We start from the raw sequence: 21,327 nt of genomic DNA, 5'->3' as shown, positions 1-21,327 counted from the left end.
CCATCCAGCAACCAAAGGGTATTATCTGGCCTATCAGAGTCTTTCAGAACCTTTTCTGGCACTCAGATCAATGTGCATCTTAATCTGGTTGGCTCAGGTTGTTAAATATTTTGAATATTATCTCTGAGCGGAACCAAATTTAAATTGCAACTAGATACGTTTGGTCTAAACAACATACAAACAGTGCAGATAATTTCACGTGCCCTCCCTCTTCTACTGAGCTTGGTCTTTGTTCAACTGCTTCCCATGCTCTGGTTGTGAGCCCTGTTTGTGGAGGTACGTGTTTTTTGTGCCACCTGGTTCCTGAATACCAGCCAGCTCCTTTATCTGGTTCTCACCCAAAGCTGCAGTGATCTGTTCAGGTGCTGGAAGAAAACCTACATGTTACATTTGTGGATTAATGACACACTTCCACATTATCTTTTATGGATGAGTTAAAGGATGGTCAAGAGTAATTTTGTCTATATACAGTTTTACCTTACACACTGATCTTACTATATGTGTTGCTCCAATGAGTATACTCAATTTTGGTAAATACTGTTTGGATGATTGGGGAAAAAAACAAGCTGAATTCCTTGTTTTAAGATATAGAATTATATATACCTGAAAGATACATATATGTGTTTGTGTGTATATATATATAATTTATAATTTGTAAATATATATAAAAATTTATAATTATTAATTAAATAATTTATAATAATTGTTTGATTTTTAGTCTACTTCATCAGTCAAAATTTGAGAGAGTTGTGATGCTGTCTCCCAAAACTACTGTACTTTACTCATATTCTTTTTGCTTTTACCTGTTTTTTCTTTATATATTTGATTCTATATGATTTAGAGCACTTTAGATCACAAATTCATAACCACTATGCTTTCATTGTGGACTTTATTTTCCAGCAACATAATATAGACTTAGTTCCATTTCCATTTCATGCTTTCTATCTTGAATTCCCCTTTGTCTGAAACTAATATTATTATCTTTAGTTTCTTTTTTCTTTATTTTTTATCCTTTTTTCTTGTCATTTCTTGATAAATTCTTTGCCCATCTCTTTGTTTTTAAGATTGTGTGAGTTCAAGTGAGTCTCTTATAAGCATCATCTAGGAAGATTTAATTTTTTCTGAGCGTATTTGTTGATAGGTGATTGTAAACACTTATCTTTAAATCATAATATGTTTAATCTTAACTTCTGACATCCTGTTTTATATACTTCCCTGATGTTTCCTTTTAAGGTTTTTTTTTTCTGTCCTTTGCTTATTTGACTTGTATTTTGTTTACATTTATCTTCTCTAGTCATTTTTTTTGATATATACATCCTGTTTTTTAATTTTATTAGTGGTTACTCTTGAGTTTGTCAAAAACATTCTTTAACCTATACTTCTCTATTTGTAATAGTAAATAGTGAAACCATATCTTGAATATCCACATATCAATGAGGAACTCAGCACATTTAAACTTTGTCCCATCCTTCATTCTCCCTTCTCAATCTTTGCTTACTTAATAAGGAATTTGAGATCTAAGTTATACATTTTTAATTTTAAGAGGTACTTTTGACACTAAAAATATTTCAATAATAAAAGCAAATACATTTCTCAGTCCAATTTTATTGACCTTTGTGGTTATTAGATGCTGATAATAGGCTGATCACTGTAGCTACAATTCTTCATTTTTTTGTCTTGTCTTTAGTGAAAAGTTAAGAGAAGCTACACCAAAGGCACTAGTCAGATGACACTTTAAATCTGAGATCCTCAGCTCAAGTGTATATTGATAGATGAATGGATAAAGAAGAGGGGGTGCATGTATATATATACACACACACACACACACACATACACACACATAATGGAATATTACTCAGTCATCAAAAAGAATGAAATCTTGCCATTTGCAATGCCATGGATGGAGCTAGAGTATATTATGCTAAGCAAAATAAGTCAGAGAAATGGTACTATAATTCTGCAGTATTTGAAGTGAGAAAGAATGAAGGCATGAAAAGGAGTTGAATGTGAGAGACAGAGCTGAGCTAGAATGCTCAGAACACAATGATTGGCTCTAAACAGTGAGGGAAAGAGAGTTGTCAACAATAACATGGAGTTTTCAGGCATCTGTGTTAGGAAAGCTGGAAGCTTAAGAGATTGTAAGAGAGGGAAGGTTAAGGCAAGAGAAGATGCTGAGTTCATCATAGTCCTAGTACATTTGAGATGCCTATCAAGGGGCCCATAGGCATTTTCATAACCTGTGTTTGTAGCTGGGAAGAGGTTAGAAATGGAGACCCAGATTTGGAACAAGTGATAACTGAAGCCTTGGGAGTTGGTGAGATCACCGTGAACACGGAAATGGGGTCTTCTGTAGCACTGCTCAGGCCATAATCTCGGGGCTAAGGCCATAGCCACTTGCTGAGTTTTGGCAAGGAGGGTGAATGGGAAATGAGATCCAAGGGAAATCTGCTATTTTAGATGCACGGTGTTACACATAGAGTACTCCCGTACCTCTGCTGGGATGACTCAGTACTAAGGTATATGGCTACTGAAACAGTGCACACGGAGAACCTCCTGTGCCAAGCTCTCCATCAGGGAAAAGGAAGAGATAAAATTTTAACTCTGTTGCGGATGTTTTACATTTAAGATCCCATGTAGTCATCACAGGTTGCTTGGCTCATCTAAATCACTTTCGTCACCAGTGGTATACGGAGATATAAATGACAGATACAGTTGTTGAGAGCATTATGTAAAACAATGCACTTAAAGTTCTGAATGATAGTAGGTACTTGATAAGTGGTAGCTATTGTGTTACTAGCAATTTTAGTAATTGTTCCTGTGTAATTGATACAATGCTATTGAAACACCAAACTAGCAAATACTTGATAATACTGATTTGCAAATGGGGCTGCTTAAACAAATGGCTCTAGGGAGGTGCCCAAGGGACTGCTTCAAGGTTGGGGGAGTAGGGACAATGCTGGGCTCTGATTTCCCTGCCAAGGCACAGGAAGCATAGTTTTATCTGTTTTAGTTATCAGGCATTAGCACAAAACTGTGTTTACATAAAGGACTCAACTGAAAAATGAGAGTGGTTTGAAATGAGCATAGACCTGAAGGCACGAGGGAAAGGAACCGTTATTGAACCCAGATGGAGCAGTGGCAACATAGGACTGTCCACCAGAGCTGTGACTTCTGTAGATGGCTCAGCACCGGGGGAGCTGGGAGAACAGACGCCCTGGCTACACACTCCTTCCACCCTTCAGTCTCCTTCTGGGGCTTCCTACTAGCAGAACCCAGTCAAACACAGGGGGCCTCCATGGACCCAGCGCTGGGTGGAGGAGGTAGGAGAGTGGCTGGTGTGGGGCACACCTTGTCAGAATAGAACTGAGGAACAGCCTGGCCCTAGCAGGAGAGACTCTCACACTATGACCTTCACATTTGTGCATTAAAGTTGACTTAAAAATGGACCCAGCCTATCTATGCCCAGAGTATCTGACTTGAACATTTAATGAGATGGCTTCTCTGGCTTTCCTGGTTTTGGACTGCTTTCCCTCAAGTACTGCCCAGACAGCCTCTGTCTCCTTGCTGCCAGAACAATCTAAGTACATCCCACATGGTCTAACTGGGAAGATAAAGGAATCGTTCTCCCAAACCATTACAGTGATTAACTGCCCAGCAGCTGTAGGATCTGTAGGATCACAGCCTCTCACACGGCCATAGGTATTAGGTACCACATCCGTGCACCTGCCCTGTGGCACCTGGGAGGCTTCCCAGGGTACGCGAGAGCATTAGCCAAGCCTTGTGGGCTAAGCAAGAGTTAGCTGGTTGAAGGTGGACATAAAAGCACTGGAGGAGGGCCTTACAGGTAAGGAGTGTGGCTCATGCAAAGAGATTCCAAAGATGAGTCCTTAAGAAGAGCTGCCGACATGTTTGAAATGATGTCATTGTCACTGGAATAAATGTGGGGCTTGGCAGGGGCCCCCAGGGATTACACTAACTTGGGCACCCAGGGCTTCTCAGGAACCCTCTCTTAGGAAGACACACAGCCTAGTACCTCTTGAGACATTCAGGCCTGCAGCATGATAGGGGAAAACCCGACAGAAAGTTTAGTTGGTATTCCACCTGGCAAATGTGTCCGTAATTTGGAAGTACAAAGGATTTTTTTTTTAATGGGGGGGAGGGAATGTGACCAGATACGCTGCTTTGCTTCCAGAAATAGGTGACCTCCTTCACAGAAATAATTCATGTAAGGCCCAGAAAACAACAGATTCCAGAATTGTCATAAAGGAATTTCTAAACTAAACAATACGAGGGCAGAGGGCCCCTGAGCCCTCTTCTACTATGAGTTAAGATCATGACCCCATTGGTGAGCCAGAGGGTTTGATGCTTCTAGAAGGCAGAGCTACTGTCCTGTTTAAGAGTAAAGACTAGCAAAGTATAGGAAATATACTTTCAAGAGAGGGTGCACAGACTCACTTTTTAAAGACAATGAAGAAAATGTCAGAGCGGGTGCTATGGCCCGGGGACAAACACAGTGGGGGGCCATTGGGTTAGGTGAGTGGTTTCCCTGAGGCGAAGCAAAGGCTCATGGAGCGACTGCTTATGTTATCTTCACGTGACCCCCTGTCCCCCCGACCCCCACGCTGCCCCCATGTCACCAAGCTGGTTGTGAGACTGCTTTCCTAGAATCACTTGCATGTGCCGAGAATTGGTTTCCTGTTAAGGTCAGTCCTGTAAGAAAGGGGACAAGAATCAAAGTACTTTTGAAGGAAACAAAGGGAATCTTCATTAGCTCAGGATCGGCCTGTTTCCTGCTCCTGCGGGTTTGAAGTGTGTGGGAGGGTAGGCACACAGCAGGACACAAAGCCCTTAGCAGTTCTTCCTTCTGTGGGTGCTTGAGTTCCAAGATGACTTAAAAACAAAAAAACAAAAAAACAAAACCCAACCTTCCCCTAAGGCTAATGCAGACCATGATTTGATAGAGATTCACGTGATCAAACTGGCTTTGTGCCAGGCTGACAAAATTAGTCCTTGACACAGAAGTCGGTGATTTAGGTGTCATTCTCCCATTTTACAGTTGAGTAAAATGAGACAGAATTTCAAGACCAAAGCTTTTAGCTACTCTACCATCCTGTTGATGGTGCCGGCAATTAGTAATTCACAAAAAAGTCACCTGTGTTTAAGATGTATTACTTTCAATTACTGTGGAGTTCTTCCCATTCATCTTAAACGCACTGAGAATACATGCAGTCTGTCAAACACAGTGCTTGGTGCTGGAAAGTTGAGGATGAACAAAGCAGTTCTTTTCTTCAGGGAGCTCACTGTCTAAGGATGGAAACAGACATGTCCGTTATTAATTAGAACACTGCCATTAGATTATTTGTGTATGCTTTTCTGTAAATAAAAATATTTATTTTAAAACTACAAGAGAAATACAACACTAAGTATGTGAAGCAGTAAGTGAACGTCTTCCGTCTTCCTCACCCCATCCTTGATTTCTAAGCCTGACAATTTCATTATCCAAAGGTACCACTGTTATTAAATCGGTGTATGGCTTCTAGGCTTTTCTCTATATTTGGCAAAGATGAGATCACGTATAATTGGTCAGTGTCTTGTCTTTATTTTATTTTTATTTTGTTTTTTACATCTTGCTTTCTTAATGTATCAGGGACATAAATCCATGCAAGCTTCTAATACTCCATTGTATGTAAGAACCATCATTTATTTAGCCGTGCTCCTATTCATGAATTTCGTGGTGTTTCCAATTTGTAGCCATAAGCTGTGATGAATATCCTTGCCGTGTCTTTGCATATTTTTACCAGTAATTATGGAAGATAGCTTTTTATAGTAATTTAAAAGATTAATATACAGCATAATTGACTTTGTGTGTGTGTACAGCCCTATGAGTTTTAATGTTTTAGAGGTTTGTGCAGCTGCCACCACGATCAAGGTACAGAACCATTCCATCACCGCAGAAGTCTTATCGGACTGACCCTCTGTAGTCAAATCTCTCCCACTCCTAATCCCAGGCAACCACTCATCAGCTCTTCATCCTTAAAAGGCTTTCCTTTTCCAGAATGTCGTATAAACGCAGTTATACAGTATGTAGCCTTCTGATGCTGCCTTATTTTACTCAGCATAATACCATGTTGTTGCAAGTACCAACAGTTTGTTCCTTTCTGTTTTTGAGTAGTATTTCATTGTGTGGATGTTGATGCATTCATCTACTGAAGGTCGCTTGGATATTTCCAGTTTTGAGTGATTATAAATAAGTAGAGCTGCTATAAACATTCATTGCATAAACAAAAATTTTCATTTCTCTAGGGTAAATACCAGGAGTAGCCTTGCTGGGTGATATGATAAATATAAGTTTGACTTTATAAAAAAAATGTTGGGGGCGCCTGGGTGGCTCAGTCGTTAAGCGTCTGCCTTCGGCTCAGGTCATGATCCCAGGGTCCTGGGATCGAGTCCCACATCGGGCTCCCTGCTCCTTGGGAGCCTGCTTCTCCCTCTGCCTCTCTCTCTGTCTCTGTCTCTCATGAATAAATAAATAAAATCTTTAAAAAAAAAAATGTTGGAGCATTTTCACACAATTTCCCATTCATTTTACATTACGACCAACAACAAATGAGAGGTACAGTCTCTGTGCGTTCTAGCTAGCACTTAGTATTATCAGGGTTTTTTGATTGATAGTTTTGTTTTTAGCTGTTCCAATAGGTGTATAGTAGTATCTCATTGTAGTTTTAATGAGCATTTCCCTAATGGCTAATGAAATGGGACATCTTTCTGTATGCTTTTTTGCCATCCATAAGCCTTCTTTGGTGAAATGTCTCAAGTCTTTTGCCCATTACAAAAAATGAGTTGTTTTCTTATTGTTGAGTTTTGAGAGTGTTTTTTAATGCCTTCTGGATACGAGTTGTTTGTCAGATATGTGACTTGCAAATATCCTCTCCCAGTCTGTAGTTTGTCTTCTTAACACTGTCGTTTATAGACCAAAGTTTTAAATGTTGATAAAATCTAATTTGTTCATTTTTTTTCTTTATGGATCACACTTGGTGTCATAGCTAACAACTCACTGCCTAACCACAACATCATGAAGATTTTTCTTCCATATCCCCAACTTTTTATATTTTAACATTTTACAGGATTCATTTTCAGTTAATTTTTAAGGTTGGAGATTTTTGTTCAGGGCTCAGTTATTTTTGCGTATGGGTGTCCAATGGTTCCAACACTATTTCTTGAAAAGACCGACCTGTTGTCACTGAATTGTTGAAACATTTTTGATGTGAAATGGTGTAATATGAGTTTAGTTTAATTGTTAATGGGTCTTCAGGCCAGTCTGCTTAAGTTTGAATCTCAGTTCTACCACTAACTACCTGTGTGACCATGGCCAATACTTAACCTCCCTTTGCCTTAGTCTCCTTTTCTATAAAACAAAGAGAGTTGCAGTGCCTACTCCATAGGATTGCTATGGTGATGACTGTGTGTAATACACCTGAAGCAGCAGCTGACATGCAGCAAGTGAAGAATTAGGGTTGGCTTATATATAACTTTACAATTACTGTGGGTATCGCAAGCATGTCCTATAAGTGCATTTCCAAGAAAATACAAAATACTGCAACCATTTCCTCTTCAACCTACCAGTTGGCTATTTGTATTTCTAAATCTATAAGTTGACACTAATTTATTTATGTATTATATGTATTAACACTTTAAGTTTTATTTTTTTTAAAGATTTTATTTATTTTTCAACAGAGGGAGAGAGACAGCGAGAGAGGGAACACAAGCAGGGGGAGCGGGAGAGGGAGAAGCAGGCTTCCCACTGAGCGGGGAGCCCGATGTGAGGCTCGATCCCAGGACCCCGGGATCATGACCTGAGCCGAAGGCAGACGCTCAACGACTGAGCCACCCAGGTGCCCCAACACTTTAAGTTTTATATATAACTTATATATATATATATAACATATATAACATATATATAAGTTTTTCCATTAGAGGGTTGGAACTTAAAGTTTTGGGGAAGGGAGAGGAGCTGGAGTTTAAATCAGCCAATGGCCAATAACTAAGTTATGAGTCAGTGAGTAGAGCCTCCGTAAAAACCCAAAAGGACTGGTTCAGAGAGCTTCCAGGTTGGTGAGCACAGAGCTGGGGATTCAGGGACAGTGGTGCTCCTGGAGAGGGCATGGAAGCTCCCAGACCTCTCTCTATACCTTGCCCTCGGTACCTCTGCATCTGGCTTTTGATTTGTATCCTTTATCATATCATTTAATGAACTGGTAAACCTGTTTCTCTGAGTTCTTTGAGCCCCTCTAGCAAATTAAAAGGAGCCACTCCAGCAAACCTCCTAAGGTGGAGGGCCCGGGAACCTCTGCTTTATAGCTGGTCAGTCAGAAGTACAAGGAACACCCTGCCCTTGCAGCTGGCATCGAAGTCCAAGGAAGAGGGTTTGGGAACCTCTAATCTGTAGCCCAGTGGACTTGTGACTGGTGTCTGAAACAGGGTGGGGGTGGGGAGTTTTACAAGACTGAGTGAGCCCTTACTCTGTGGAATCTGATGCTATCTCTGGGTACGTAATGTCAGAATTGGGTGGAATTCTCAGACACCTTGCTGGTGTCCAAGCATTGCTTGGTGTGGGATGTTGGGGAACTCCCACGTTGGAATTGGGTCCAGGAACCCAAAAAGAGTTGGTGTCAGTAGACCTATAAAATGGAATATAAATACCTTTCTTCACTATTATTGTAAGAATTTTGGTGTACAGTGTTTGTGAAGCACCCAGCACAGTACCTATTAAGTAGTGTATGATAAAGAGTGCTAGCTTTTGTCCGTATAGGGTATAATCTGAGGCCTGCTGGCAAGGCTATCCTTCTTCTTTTGTCACTCTCTTCATAGCAACTATCATGATCCTAAACTTTTTCCATTACAGACTCATTTCTTTTGTTTGTTCTTCTTTTTGTTTGTTCTCAGTGTGTGGTCACTTTAGGCTATTCTTGATTATTCTCTTTTTTGTGCAAGCAAGTCAGTCAAATTGGCTTCTCTATCAGGAACTGGAGATCAGGGCACAGAGGAGTTAAAGAGTTCTGTTTAATTCTGTCTAGGAGGATATAGATATTAGGTTGTAGAAGTAGACATGCATACCTTTGGGCAGCCTAAGGGTAGAAGTGAACTTGGCAGGTGATTGAATCGGGAGAAGAGCCCAGAAAGAGTAGGTGGCCTGGCACCAAATGTGGATTCTTCTCACAGCTGATACATTTCCTGGTGCAAATGAACGTGGTCCAATTAAGGAGCAGTCTTCTCTCAGGGTGAAGTGGACAGGATAGATTGTAAGGCAGCATTGCAAGGCTTGGGGAAATTTGCGAGGTGGGCGGACTTCATTTCTGGGTATTCCCAATCTCTCTGTCCTGTACCCTTTCCGGATTTTTGGCTGCCTCTCCTCAAGGTCTTTCCTCCCTTGCCTCAGCTTCTACCAAGCTCCAGGATTCTCCAGGTACCATCCTGCCAGATCTGTAAACATTCCAAATTCCCTCACATTAAAGATCTGTCCATTTACACTCCTACTCCCGGTGACAGCAAGGGCCCTGGAGAGAAATCAACATTTGGGGACTGGCTTTACCATTGCCTTTCATGTGATCACTGATCAGTCTCTTGTCTATAGGCCTCAGTTTACCTTTTATACATTGTGAGGCTTGCACCGGGCAGTCTCTCAAGTCCTCTTCATTTTAAACAAGCCTTGATGTGATGGTACCATGCTACCTCCACCCCTACCATATGGAACAGAGCTTGCAAGTAAGTGTACATGTGTGCTTGATACTCAGTGAAGTCTCACAGTGTGGACGTTCTGCCTATTCCCTGGAAATAAAAAGTTTCCTGCCAACTGACTTATGCTAATTCTAACTAGAACATGTGTTACTTATCCTGGTGTTCTAAGGTGGGGAGAGGGTGCCATTTCCTCCAGGAGACAGACAAGGACCCTATTTGGCTGGGAGGCAGGGATGGGAAACAGGCATGCCCTTTGGGCAAACTGCCTTGGCACAACTCCTGGTGAGAACAGTTTGTTGTTAGAGAGGCAAGGCCTAGTCACATCAAGGATGTCCTTGTCTAACTCCAAACTCCCAAATATACAATAAAAAAGTTAGCAACTTCCTTTAGTTATTTCTAGTCTTGTACGTTTTGGTATCTTCTCGTTAATTGCCCAATACCTTCTTGGAAGGAACCTTGAGGATAACGTTATTGCTCAGAGACTTACTACATACATAAAAGGATCATGGAGAACAAAAAGAGATTAAAGTGTTGGAAGCATGCCCGGGAACTGGATTTCTTCAGAGGAGGCAAGAAAGCAGAGAAGATACTAAAAATATTTTAACATAGAAACATAGAAATGGCTCTAGTAGTTCTTAGGATCCAGTAAGAAGAAACTAATGCCAACTTTAGGATAGATTTAAGAAAGAACATTCTAGAAGTGAGTCCTATTAAATAATCATTCTTAAAAGCCTGCTTCATAGTTACCCTTTCGGGGAAAACTGTTCTGTCTTTTCATATCCCTTTTGCTTTACCTGAGTAAGTCCATCTCTCCTTCAGGCCAGATGTCACTTCCTGAGGGAGATTTACCTGAGCCACATTCTTTCTCATAGTATTTATCATGGTTCCAGGGTTACATTTATTTATGTACTTAGTTTCCCACATCTGTCTTTCCCATTTGCCTGTAAGCTACGTGAGGGTTGAGATCATCAGCTTTATTCATTGTTGTGTCTCCAAGATGGAGTACAGTCTCCGGTACAAGGGAAGTGCTCAGGACATTTGTTTAGTAGATGGATGGACATATAAATGGCTTTATGAGAGGTTTTTAAACTATAGATAATTTTCCTTTTCTGGACAGTAAATAAAAAAAAAAAAAAATACTCCGCCAAATATCCTGGATAGTTTGGGGGTTGGCTTGGCTTCTTTGGCTTTTTGCCAATTCCCTCATTCCAGAAATGCTTTGGCTAAGATAGTGTTCATTGACATTTTAAATATTTGGAAGTTTAAGATATCTACTGCTGTTACAAAGGCGAGACATCCAAGAACACCTTGGAAAGAGGTTTTACATGTGGTCAGTATCAAATTTCCAAGAAATCATTCATACAGTTGTTCTGAAGGCATGATATCTTACTCTAAACACATATCAATGAAACTTCACCAATACTACAATTCTAAGGTGAGAAGAAGCATAAAGAAATGGCCTCAGTATGCAGTAATTTAACCTGCTTTTTCTGCTTAGCCTGCCAGTGATTTGAAGGCCGGGGAGCCGGGTTAATCAGAACTTCACTATTTGCGGCAGTCCCGAAATTGAATGTGGGAAGAGAGTGACAGCAGGCTAATGAGAATAAGCATGTTGTGTTGCATTGGAATGTATTTTCATTGATAATCACATTTAACCTTTCAGTTTTTTCATCTGTAAAAAGAAAAGTAGTTAAAAGTGGTGATCTTTGAGGTTTTATATGTTTTTATTAAGCAAAATAATTTTTTTTTTGCCAAATGAAAGCTTACATGAAGTGTAAGTATAAAAAAACCAGAAGTTGAGTGGCTTCTTGAGAGCATATACGTGTGATAATTTCACCTCCACCAATCTCAGAAACTTCTGGAACAACATTTTAGAAAACGAGAAATAACTCCTTGAAATACAGTTTGAAAAATGGCTCAATCTCTAATTTCTAAATCAATTAAGTTCTATTATATGGGTGTTGATTTAGGTCCACAATCCTTTCTATAATAATTTTTAAAAATATTTTTATTAAAAAAATTTAATTACAGTGTAGTTAACATTCAGTGTTATATTAGTTTCAGGTGTACAATATAGTGATTCAGCAATTCCATATATTACTCAGTGCTCATCAAGATAAGTGTATTCTTGGGGCACCTGGGTGGCTCAGTCCTTTAAGCGTCCGACTCTTAATCTCAGCTCAGGTCATGATCTCAGGGTGGTGAGATTCAGCCCCATGTTGGGCTCTGCTCTCAGCGAAGAGTCTGCTTCACATTCTCTCTTTCCCTCTCCCTCCACCCCTCCCACTGCTCTCGCATGCTCTCACTCTCTCAAGTAAATAAATAAACCTTAAAAAAAAATTAAGCTTACTCTTAATCCCCTTTATCCTATTTCCCCCATCCTGCCACCCACCTCCCCTCTGGTGACCCTCTGTTTGTTTCCTACAGTGAAGAAACAGTTTTTTGGTTTGTCTCTTATGTCCCCCTTTATTCATTTGTTTTGTTTCTTAAATTCCATATATGAGTGAAATCGTATGGTATTTGTCTTTCTCTGACTGACTCATTTCACTTAGCCTAATATTCTCTAGCTCCATCCATGTTGTTGTGAATGACAAGATTTCGTTCTTTCTTATGGCTGAATACTATGTTATTGTGTATGTGTATGCTTCCCATACACATACACTGCTTCCATAATTGGGCTACTGTAAATAATGCCGTTATAAACATCAGGTGCATGTATCCCTTTGATTTCGTGTTTTTGTATTCTTAGCATAAATACCCAGTAGTGCAATTACTGAATCATAGGGTAGTTCTTTTTTAAATTTTTTGAGGAAGCTCCATACTGTTTTCCACAGTGGCTGCACCAGTTTGCATTCCTACCAAAGGTGTGCAAGTGTTCCTTTTTTCCACATTCTCACCAACACTTGTTGTTTCTTGAGTTTTTGATTTTTAGCCATTCTGACAGGTGTGAGGTGGTATCTCATTGTGGTTTTGATTTGCATTTCCCTGATGATGAGTGATGTTGAGCATCTTTCTATGTGTCTGTTGGCCATCTGTATGTCTTCTTAGAAGAAATGTCTGTTCATGTCTTCTGCCCATTTTTAAATTGGATTATTATTATTATTATTATTGGCATTGAGTTGTATAAGTTCTTTATATATATTTGGATACTAACCCTTTATTGGATATGTCATTTGCAAATATCTTTTCCCATTCAGTAGGTTGTCTTTTAGTTTGTTGGTTATTTCCTTTGTTGTGCAGAGCTTTTTATTTTAATACAGTCCCAATAGTTTATTTTTGCTTTTGTTTCCCTTGTCTCAGGAGACATATCTAAAAAGATGCTGTTATGGCTGATATCAGAAAATTACTGCCTATGCTCTCTTCTCGGATTTTTATGGTTTGTCTCACATTTAGGTCCTTAATTCATTTTGAATTTCTTTTTGTGTAAAGTGTAAGAAAGTGGTTCAGTTTCATTCATGAATGTAGCTGTTTAGTTTTTCTGACACCATTTGTTGAAGAGACTGTTTTTTTCCCATTGCGTATTCATACTTCCTTTGTTGAAGATTAATTGACCATATAATTGTGAGTTTATTTCTGGCCTTTCTGTTCCATTCCATTGATCTGTGTGTCTATTTTTCTATGGCTATTTTTGTTGTTTGTTTCAAGTTTTTATTTAAATTCTAGTTAGTTAACATATAGGGTAATATTGGTTTCAGGAGTAGAATTTAGTGATTGATCGCTTACATATAACATCCAGTGCTCATCACAAGTGTACTCCTTAATCCCCATCACCCATTTAGCCCATCCTCCATTTAGCCCATCCCCCACCCACCACCCTCCATCAACCCTCAGTTTGTTCTCTATCATTAAGAGTCTCTTATGGTTTGCTTCCCTCTTTTCTTCCCCCTTCCTCTATGTTCATCTGTTTTGTTTCTTAAATTCCACGTATGGGTGAAATCATGTGGTATTTGTCTTTCTCTGAGTGACTTATTTCACTTAGCATAATACACTCTAGCTCCATCCATATCTATGACTATTTGTAGAGAAAAGTATTTCTTTGTCTTACTTAATGAGTCATTATTCAGAGCAACATTGAATACAAGAAAATCTAAGTGCAAAAACAATTAATAAACATTTTGAGTGTACCACAATGCAATTTAATAAGCAAATGTTACTGTGAAAGATTAGATGATGTGCTGTATAGCCCACAAATGACAGAGTGAGCAAAATAACATTTTAGGATATTATGCTTCAACTGTGTTGGACAATCATTTGTTAACTTGGCAGATGCCCATGTCATGATGGAAAGCATTTCCTTACAGATAAGACACATTTTAGGCAAATATTAAAAAGTGTTTGCAAGGTCTTTGCTAAGGAAAAATAATATCAATCCCCAAAGCATAAAAGATGCATGAAATTCAATATGCGTCTTACTTACTCATTTGGCAAACGCAGCCATGATGCTGGACGTGTCAAGAACTAAGCACTGGATTTGACCAGAGCCCTTCAGACCATGCTTGAGGTGGAACAACTGCATGCCTGTCCCCAGCGGGACTTGGGGAAGACAGCGCTATAATGTAGGAAAAGGTGTTAGGCACAGGGGCTGATATGGTGTGAGCCCAGATAGGGTCTGTCTTTGGCAATTTTTCTGAGGCACACGTCCCCAGTAGCAGATTCCTCTGTGGCACCTGCTATGCACCTGCAGTCACACCTTTCACAGTGTCAGTGGCTGAACTCTTTCAAGAAGCCACAGGCCACAGCTGTGCCTATTGCCTAGGGCCCCCGCTCCTTTATACTCTTTGAGAAGCCAAGTGTGGCTACCCTTCTTCTCCCTGTTGGCAAAGGTTTGTTTGTTTGTTTTTAACCCATGTTTTTTCCCCCAGCACTGTGGAATGGTATCATGTTTCCTATTAGTCCAAAGAAGAGAGAAAGAGAAAAGTGTATTACTTGGAAGCAATCCAAAGAGATGTAGGGACAAATGATGAGAGATGCATATATTCCTCTGGCTCTTGATTCCCTTCCAAATGCATCTTTTTAAGGGAAGAGTGATAGCATTTAGTCTTTACATTCAATTTTTATGTGTAGGTATTATTCAAATGGTTCAAAAACCAGCATATATAAGTATACGGTGAAAAACCTCCCTCATCATGTCCCCCAGCTACCCCGCTCTCCCCTAATGGGTCACTATTGTTCTCAGTTTCATGTCTCACCTTCCAGAATTTCTTTAGGCATATATGGACAAGTACAAATACATACTCTCGTTTCAGGAAAACTAAGTAGATGATTTTTAAGATCCATCCCAGGATCTGATAGGTATTTCTTCTCCTCTCCAAAGCTCACATACAAAATCCTTCTGATACTTCTCTGTAAATGGCATTACAAAGGACAGACAACTCACTGGTGGGAGAGGGCTTCCTGTAAGTGGCTTGCTGAATAAGGGGAGGAAAGCATAGTCCAGTCTGGACCCTCGGAAGTACACGATTTCCCTTTCTGTCACTGAGAATAAAGGGAGAGAACTGGGAGGAACAAAAGGAAAAAGAAACCAGATCCATACCCAGAAACAATGTACAGATGAAGTGTGGCTGTCTTTTCAAATCAGCTGCGTTTTCTATTATTTCCTAAAGTCATTAAATAAACCAGAGCCAGTGCCAGAGCAAGTTCAGTGAGTTCAGAGCAGATCCCTTGGTTTTGGCAAGTCACTCACCTGGTCCTAGAAATGAGGCTGGATTGACCCGGAGCTGAAAGAATTACGGCGTTTCCTTCCTCTGATGACTCTCTCTGGGAACATGCCTGGAATGAGCGAATGTGGGAGACAAGGTGCTGTTCACTCCGAGGCATAGCTGGACCCACATATGGAGGCGAGCTGGGCTCCAGTGTTATTTTTGGAGGCCCTAGTTCCACTGCTAGTTTTCCTCACTTACCCTCTCTTACAACATTTTTCTTATCCCAACCCCTGTCTCTTCTCTGGAGATTGTGAAGTTACTATTGAGGCTTGGAGCCAGATAGATGCTTCAGGGTCAGATACACCCATTCAAGGCAAGATTTTCTCCCTCAAGCCCATGTATTGAGTTAACATTACAAGAAAAAAAAAATAGCTCAAATTCCCATTTACATTAAGACTTGACTTTGACATTCTTCTTAATTAATCAGATAAAAATGTAACTCCTAATAGTGTCATTCTCAAAACATCACTGCATACATCCAACAGTGGTAGTTGCCATTTAAAAAAATTGTATGAGGACTTCATGGCAGGCATAATGCTTAACATAAGCAGAGGCTCAAAAAAGATCTGGTAAATGAATACCAATCAACCCTAAATACTTAGCAACCATTGATCAGCTTTCTGTGGCATTTTATAAAAACCGTAACATTTGCTTTTTTTCTTTAAACTCAGTAATTCTCAAAACAGCCTTTTAAATATGGGCAAGGAAGTCAGTTTAGATTCAGAAGAACACTTTCACTTTTAACCTCATTATTCTGGAAGTGGGATTGGTGAACTTGAATCAAGCAGATCTGGAATAAAATTTGCCCATCCATCCATCACCCACCCACCCACCCATCCAACAAATATTTATTAAGTCCTTTATATGCGGAGACTACGCAGGGTATTCCTATATATGTCAGTGTGAACAAAAGAGCTTCAATCCTTGTCTTCATGGAACTTGCCATCCATTGTGCTTGACCTGTCAAGCCCCCTGATCATTGTATGTAGACTTGAGGATCAACCATCACTTGAGCCAGAGAATATCCTCCATCCCTAGTATTCCACACTTGACAGGAGCAGAGAATAGGCACAGATTTCATTTGTTCATCTTAGAAACTTTGGAAATCAGAAGAGAAGAGAAGAGAGGAGAGGCAGGTAAGAGAAGGGGGAGAACGTGAAAAGAAGGGATTTTCTTTTCTAAAATGCGCTTCATCATTTATGGAATAACTTTTAAAGGCCAGATAGAATTTCATTTTTACATTTGGGGAGGGTTGAGGTTTGGGCCTAGGTGTTCAGGAAACAGAATAGAGAGAACTGAAATAATGGTCATTGTTGACCCCATATATAGCTGACACAGTGCTTAGGAAGTTAGGTACTATATCTCATTTAATCTTTACAAGAATCCTGCAAGATGGGTCTTGTTAGCCTCGTTTTTTTAAAATGACTTTATTTTTTTGAAAGATTTTATTTATTTATTTGAAAGAGAGAGTGAGCGAGCAAGAGAGCAGGAGCAGGAAGAGGGAGAGGGAGAAGCAGATTCTTCTGCTGAGCAGGGAACCAGACACAGGGCTGGATCCCAGGACCCCAGGATCCTGACCTGAGCCGAAGGCAGACACTTAACCAACTGAGCCACCCAGGTGCCCTTGTTAGCCTCAATTTAAAGATGAGGCAAATGAAGCTCAGGAGGAAATGTGTAACTCACTCAGTCCTCCTCTAGTGGAATTCTTTGACAACGATGAGAGTGTATAAAGTTAGTATGCAGTGTATATAGTTGATGTATTTCTTTCTTTTTTTTTTTTTAGATTTATTTATTTATTTATTTGCGAGACAGAGAATGAGAGACAGAGAGCATGAGAGGGAGGAGGGTCAGAGGGAGAAGCAGACTCCCCGCTGAGCAGGGAGCCCTACGCGGGACTCAATCCTGGGACTCCAGGATCATGACCTGAGCCGAAGGCAGTTGCTTAACCGACTGAGCCACCCAGGCGCCCCTATAGTTGATATATTTCTTGAGAATACTTTACTGTGGCAGTACCACATTATCATTAATTTTTATTAATTAGAATTATTTTCACTAATAATGACAATAATGCTATTGTTGTGAATTTAACTCAACAAGCATTTGCTGAATACCTAACTAATGTCACAGACACTATACTGGGTAGAGATATAATGCACAGCTTTGCTTTGGGGAATGGAGAATAACTGAGAGTCCACGGCAGCTACGGTGTGCAGTGGGGCAGGAGGGGTTGGTAGGGTCTAGGTGATACCATAGTAAAGAGTTTTGGATCTTGTCCTATGGAACAGTAGCATTTTAGAAAGACGGCTCCCGAGCTATTTTTAGCCAGGACTTGGTAAGCACCCATTTATCCTGTGGAGCCATGTTAATAACCTTCCTCATAGATGACACACCTTCTTTCTTTTTTAGGAACAGTGGATAGTGCCATGGACCTGATCCTGATCAATTCCCTACCTCTCGTCTCTGACGCGGAAACGTCCCTCACCTGCATCGCCTCTGGATGGCGCCCCCATGAACCCATCACTATAGGAAGGGACTTTGAAGCCTTAATGAACCAGCACCAGGATCCCCTGGAAGTTACTCAAGATGTGACCAGAGAATGGGCTAAAAAGGTCGTTTGGAAGAGAGAAAAGGCGAGCAAAATCAATGGTGCATACTTCTGTGAAGGGCGCGTTCGAGGAGAAGCAATAAGGATCCGGACCATGAAGATGCGGCAGCAAGGTAACATGCCCCTTAGTCGGAGCCGTGAGGTTGGCTGAGACTCGCACACAGCTCTTGCGTTGGCAGCCACTCAGTCGGACACCGGGCCTGGGCTGCGTGAGTGTGGGGCTTGGAGGCCTTGTCGCGGCTTGTGTCTCATACACACAGAGCATTCAGGGGAGAAGAGCCCAGCCCGTCCACCGCGCTCACATTTAACCCCTTCGCTAGACATCGTGCCTAGTTCATGAGATGAAATGAAATGTATGACGTATTGTACTAAGAGCTCCGTGGCCTTGGGGGAGATACGAACGTGTTACATGTATGTAATACGGAAATCACCATGATGAAGACAACAGTGCGTGCCAAAATATTAGCTGTTTTCAGTTTCTCGTTGACTTTTCATCTGATTCTTTGTTTTGCTTGCCCCTGAGTGTTCTTAACAGAAGTTACTGTTTTCAGGGGACAATGTGGTAGAAATAAAAACTTAAAAGGGAAACACCTATCAATAACTTAATGGGTTACTTAGTGATGGGTTATCTGTGGCCACAGTAATGCTGTGTACGAGGCAACTGCGACCCACAGGGGCACACAGCAGGGAGCATTCATAGCTTGTGAGTGTGAGTCCGCTGGGCTGATCTGGGGGCCCTGCCATTCCGGACTGGGCTTTCTCCCACATGGACGTCGGCCGACCGTAGGCGTATTATGCCGGCCTCGGCTGCACCAGCCTGGCTCAGTTCCCTGCATCTGTTTTCCTTTCACAGCCTAGCCTAGGCATATTCTCACGGAGATGGCAGAAGTGCAAGAGACCAAGTGGAAACACACAAGGCTTCTTTTTTTTTTTTTTTTTTTAAGATTTTATTTATTTATCTGAGACAGAGAGAATGAGAGAGAGCACATGAGAGGGGGGAGGGTCAGAGGGAGAAGCAGGTTCCCTGCCGAGCAGGGAGCCCGATGCGGGACTCGTCCCGGGACTCCAGGATCACGACCCGAGCCGAAGGCAGTCGCTTAACCAACTGAGCCACCCAGGCGCCCCCACACAAGGCTTCTTGAAAGCTGGCCTCAGGATTGCACGCTCTCACTCCTGTCTCATTTTATTGTCCAAGAAAGTCAGATAGCTGAGCCTAAAGTTGAAATGGAGGGGCATCCCACTCTTAAATGGCAAAGAGACAGGGAGGGATGAAGAATTGGGGCCCTTGTTGCAGGCTACCATTCTCGGAAAGAGACCACGGTTTCATTTTAGAACTTGAGTGGCCACACTTAGCTCACAGAGCCCTGGAACTTTGAAGGGAGATGTTAAGAGGCTTCTGCAAAAGGGGCATATTATTCTTTGCTACCGCCTCACAAGGCAGTGATGGGATGGAACTTTTCTCCCAAAATGTAAGTGGCTCTAAGCTAAATCTTTAGGCGAGGCCACCAAACTGATGACAGTTGGAGAAGGCAATGTTGTGCATATTATTTAATGGTTCTATTTTGCCCTCAGGCTCCCAGGCCTGGACAGGCAGGTAGACTCCTGGTATCTTGATGCTGCTTACTGGGAGGAAGGCACAGAATTCCAGCAGAGATGACCTCTCCTTGTTCTGACTGGAATAATCTGGCCACTCACACATCAGCCGTTTTTTTCTGGGCTGGTCATACCTGTAGCGAAGGAGTCCTTTCCAGATCCATGCCATCATAACCACAGGGACTGTGGCCTGAGAATGTGTCATTTCATGAGATAATGACATTGTGAACTCGTCAGGGTTTGATTTTTCATTGCTAAACTGATCCACATAAATAACACACCTCTACACATGTCTCTGATTGACAGTTTTTTTTTTTTTTTAAAGATTTTATTTATTTGAGAGAGAGAATGAGATAGAGAGAGCACGAGAGGGAAGAGGGCAGAGGGAGGAGCAGACCCCCTGCCGAGCAGGGAGCCCGATGTGGGACTCGATCCCGGGACTCCAGGATCACGACCCGAGCCGAAGGCAGTCGCCCAACCGACTGAGCCACCCAGGCGCCCTCTGATTGACAGTTTTTTAGATAGGAGTCTGCATTCTTTTAGACCAGTGTTTCTCAAAGTTGAATGTGCTTATAGATCACCTGTGGGTCTTGGTAAAATGCAGGCTCTGATTCAGTAGGTCCTCGAGGAGAGTTCCGAGACGGCGCATTTCTCACGAGGTCCCAGGTGATAAGGTGCCTCTGGGCTGTGCACCACACTTTGGGTAGCAAGGACTTAGAGTCAGCCCCTCACTGGGGTCCACCTGAAAAGATTTCTTTGAATTTGCTAATGTTGGTAATTAAAAGATTTAAAGGCAGCAAGCTCATTTTAAAGTCAAAAGTGATAAAATCACTCTTCATTACAAATGAAAGAAAAAGTTTTCTTAGCAAAACTGTACCAGTCACCTTTAAATGACACTAGGGTGAGTGGGAAAAGTGCACAGCAGACGTTCCCAGGAATGCCGCTCTCCGGTGAGGGAAGAGAGTTTGAACAAAGGGATGTGAGGTGTGCCAAAGCTATCACGGCTAAAAAGTCAGCCCTATTATTTTTCACGCGTGTCATTCGGGATTTGACTCGTATAAAGAGTTATGCCTTTCTGCTGATGTTTCCACATTCTGAATGAAGAGAACCTGAGATTTGTGCCCATTGGCTTCATAGGAGTGAAATGTGAGGTGCCACTGTGCCCTTTTCAGGCTGGCCTGGGTCTGTCCTTGACAGTGTGGAAATAAGAACCTGTAGAGTATATTAAACCAGAATTTTGGGAGTCAAGGACCAACAGTAATGACGGCTCTAAACTGAAAGTCTAGGCCAGCGCACGTAAAGGAGAGCTTAAATTCAGTCAAATGAGGTAAAGGCAGGCTTGCTAGTGAGAAAGCATGGAGAGAAGATGGCTTTTATTTATTTATTTATTTTTAAAGATTTTATTTATTTGACAGAGAGACAGTGAGAGAGGGAACACAAGCAGGGGGAGTGGGAGAGGGAGAAGCAGGCTTCCCGCTGAGCAGGGAGCCCGATGCGGGGCTCGATCCCAGGACCCTGGGATCATGACCTGAGCCGAAGGCAGACGCTTAAGGACTGAGCCACCCAGGTGCCCTGAGAAGATGGCTTTTAGACTCCTGTTCACCTGAGTTTTAATTCTGTCTCCACCATTTACCAGCTCTGGGGCCCTGGGCAAGTTCCTTAACATCCGTTGGTCTCATTTTTCATCACCTG

General features: G+C 41.5%; 1 protein-coding gene across 3 annotated transcripts in view; it reads left to right on the top strand.

Annotated features, from left to right (window-relative positions):
* The window catches only part of TEK (TEK receptor tyrosine kinase), a 100,219-nt gene that overhangs the window by 24,502 nt on the left and 54,390 nt on the right, over positions 1–21,327 (top strand). For all 3 annotated transcript variants that reach the window (XM_035016521.1, XM_035016520.1, XM_035016519.1), the window contains exon 2: positions 17,844–18,155. In XM_035016521.1, coding sequence (XP_034872412.1) covers positions 17,844–18,155 — 312 coding nt within the window. The remainder of the gene's footprint in view (positions 1–17,843; positions 18,156–21,327) is intronic.

This window comes from Mirounga leonina, unplaced genomic scaffold (genome assembly GCF_011800145.1).
Source record: "Mirounga leonina isolate KUSES-001 unplaced genomic scaffold, KU_Mleo_1.0 Mir_170, whole genome shotgun sequence".
Taxonomy (NCBI): Eukaryota; Metazoa; Chordata; class Mammalia; order Carnivora; family Phocidae; genus Mirounga; species Mirounga leonina.
This window is presented reverse-complemented; position numbering and strand designations above follow the sequence as displayed.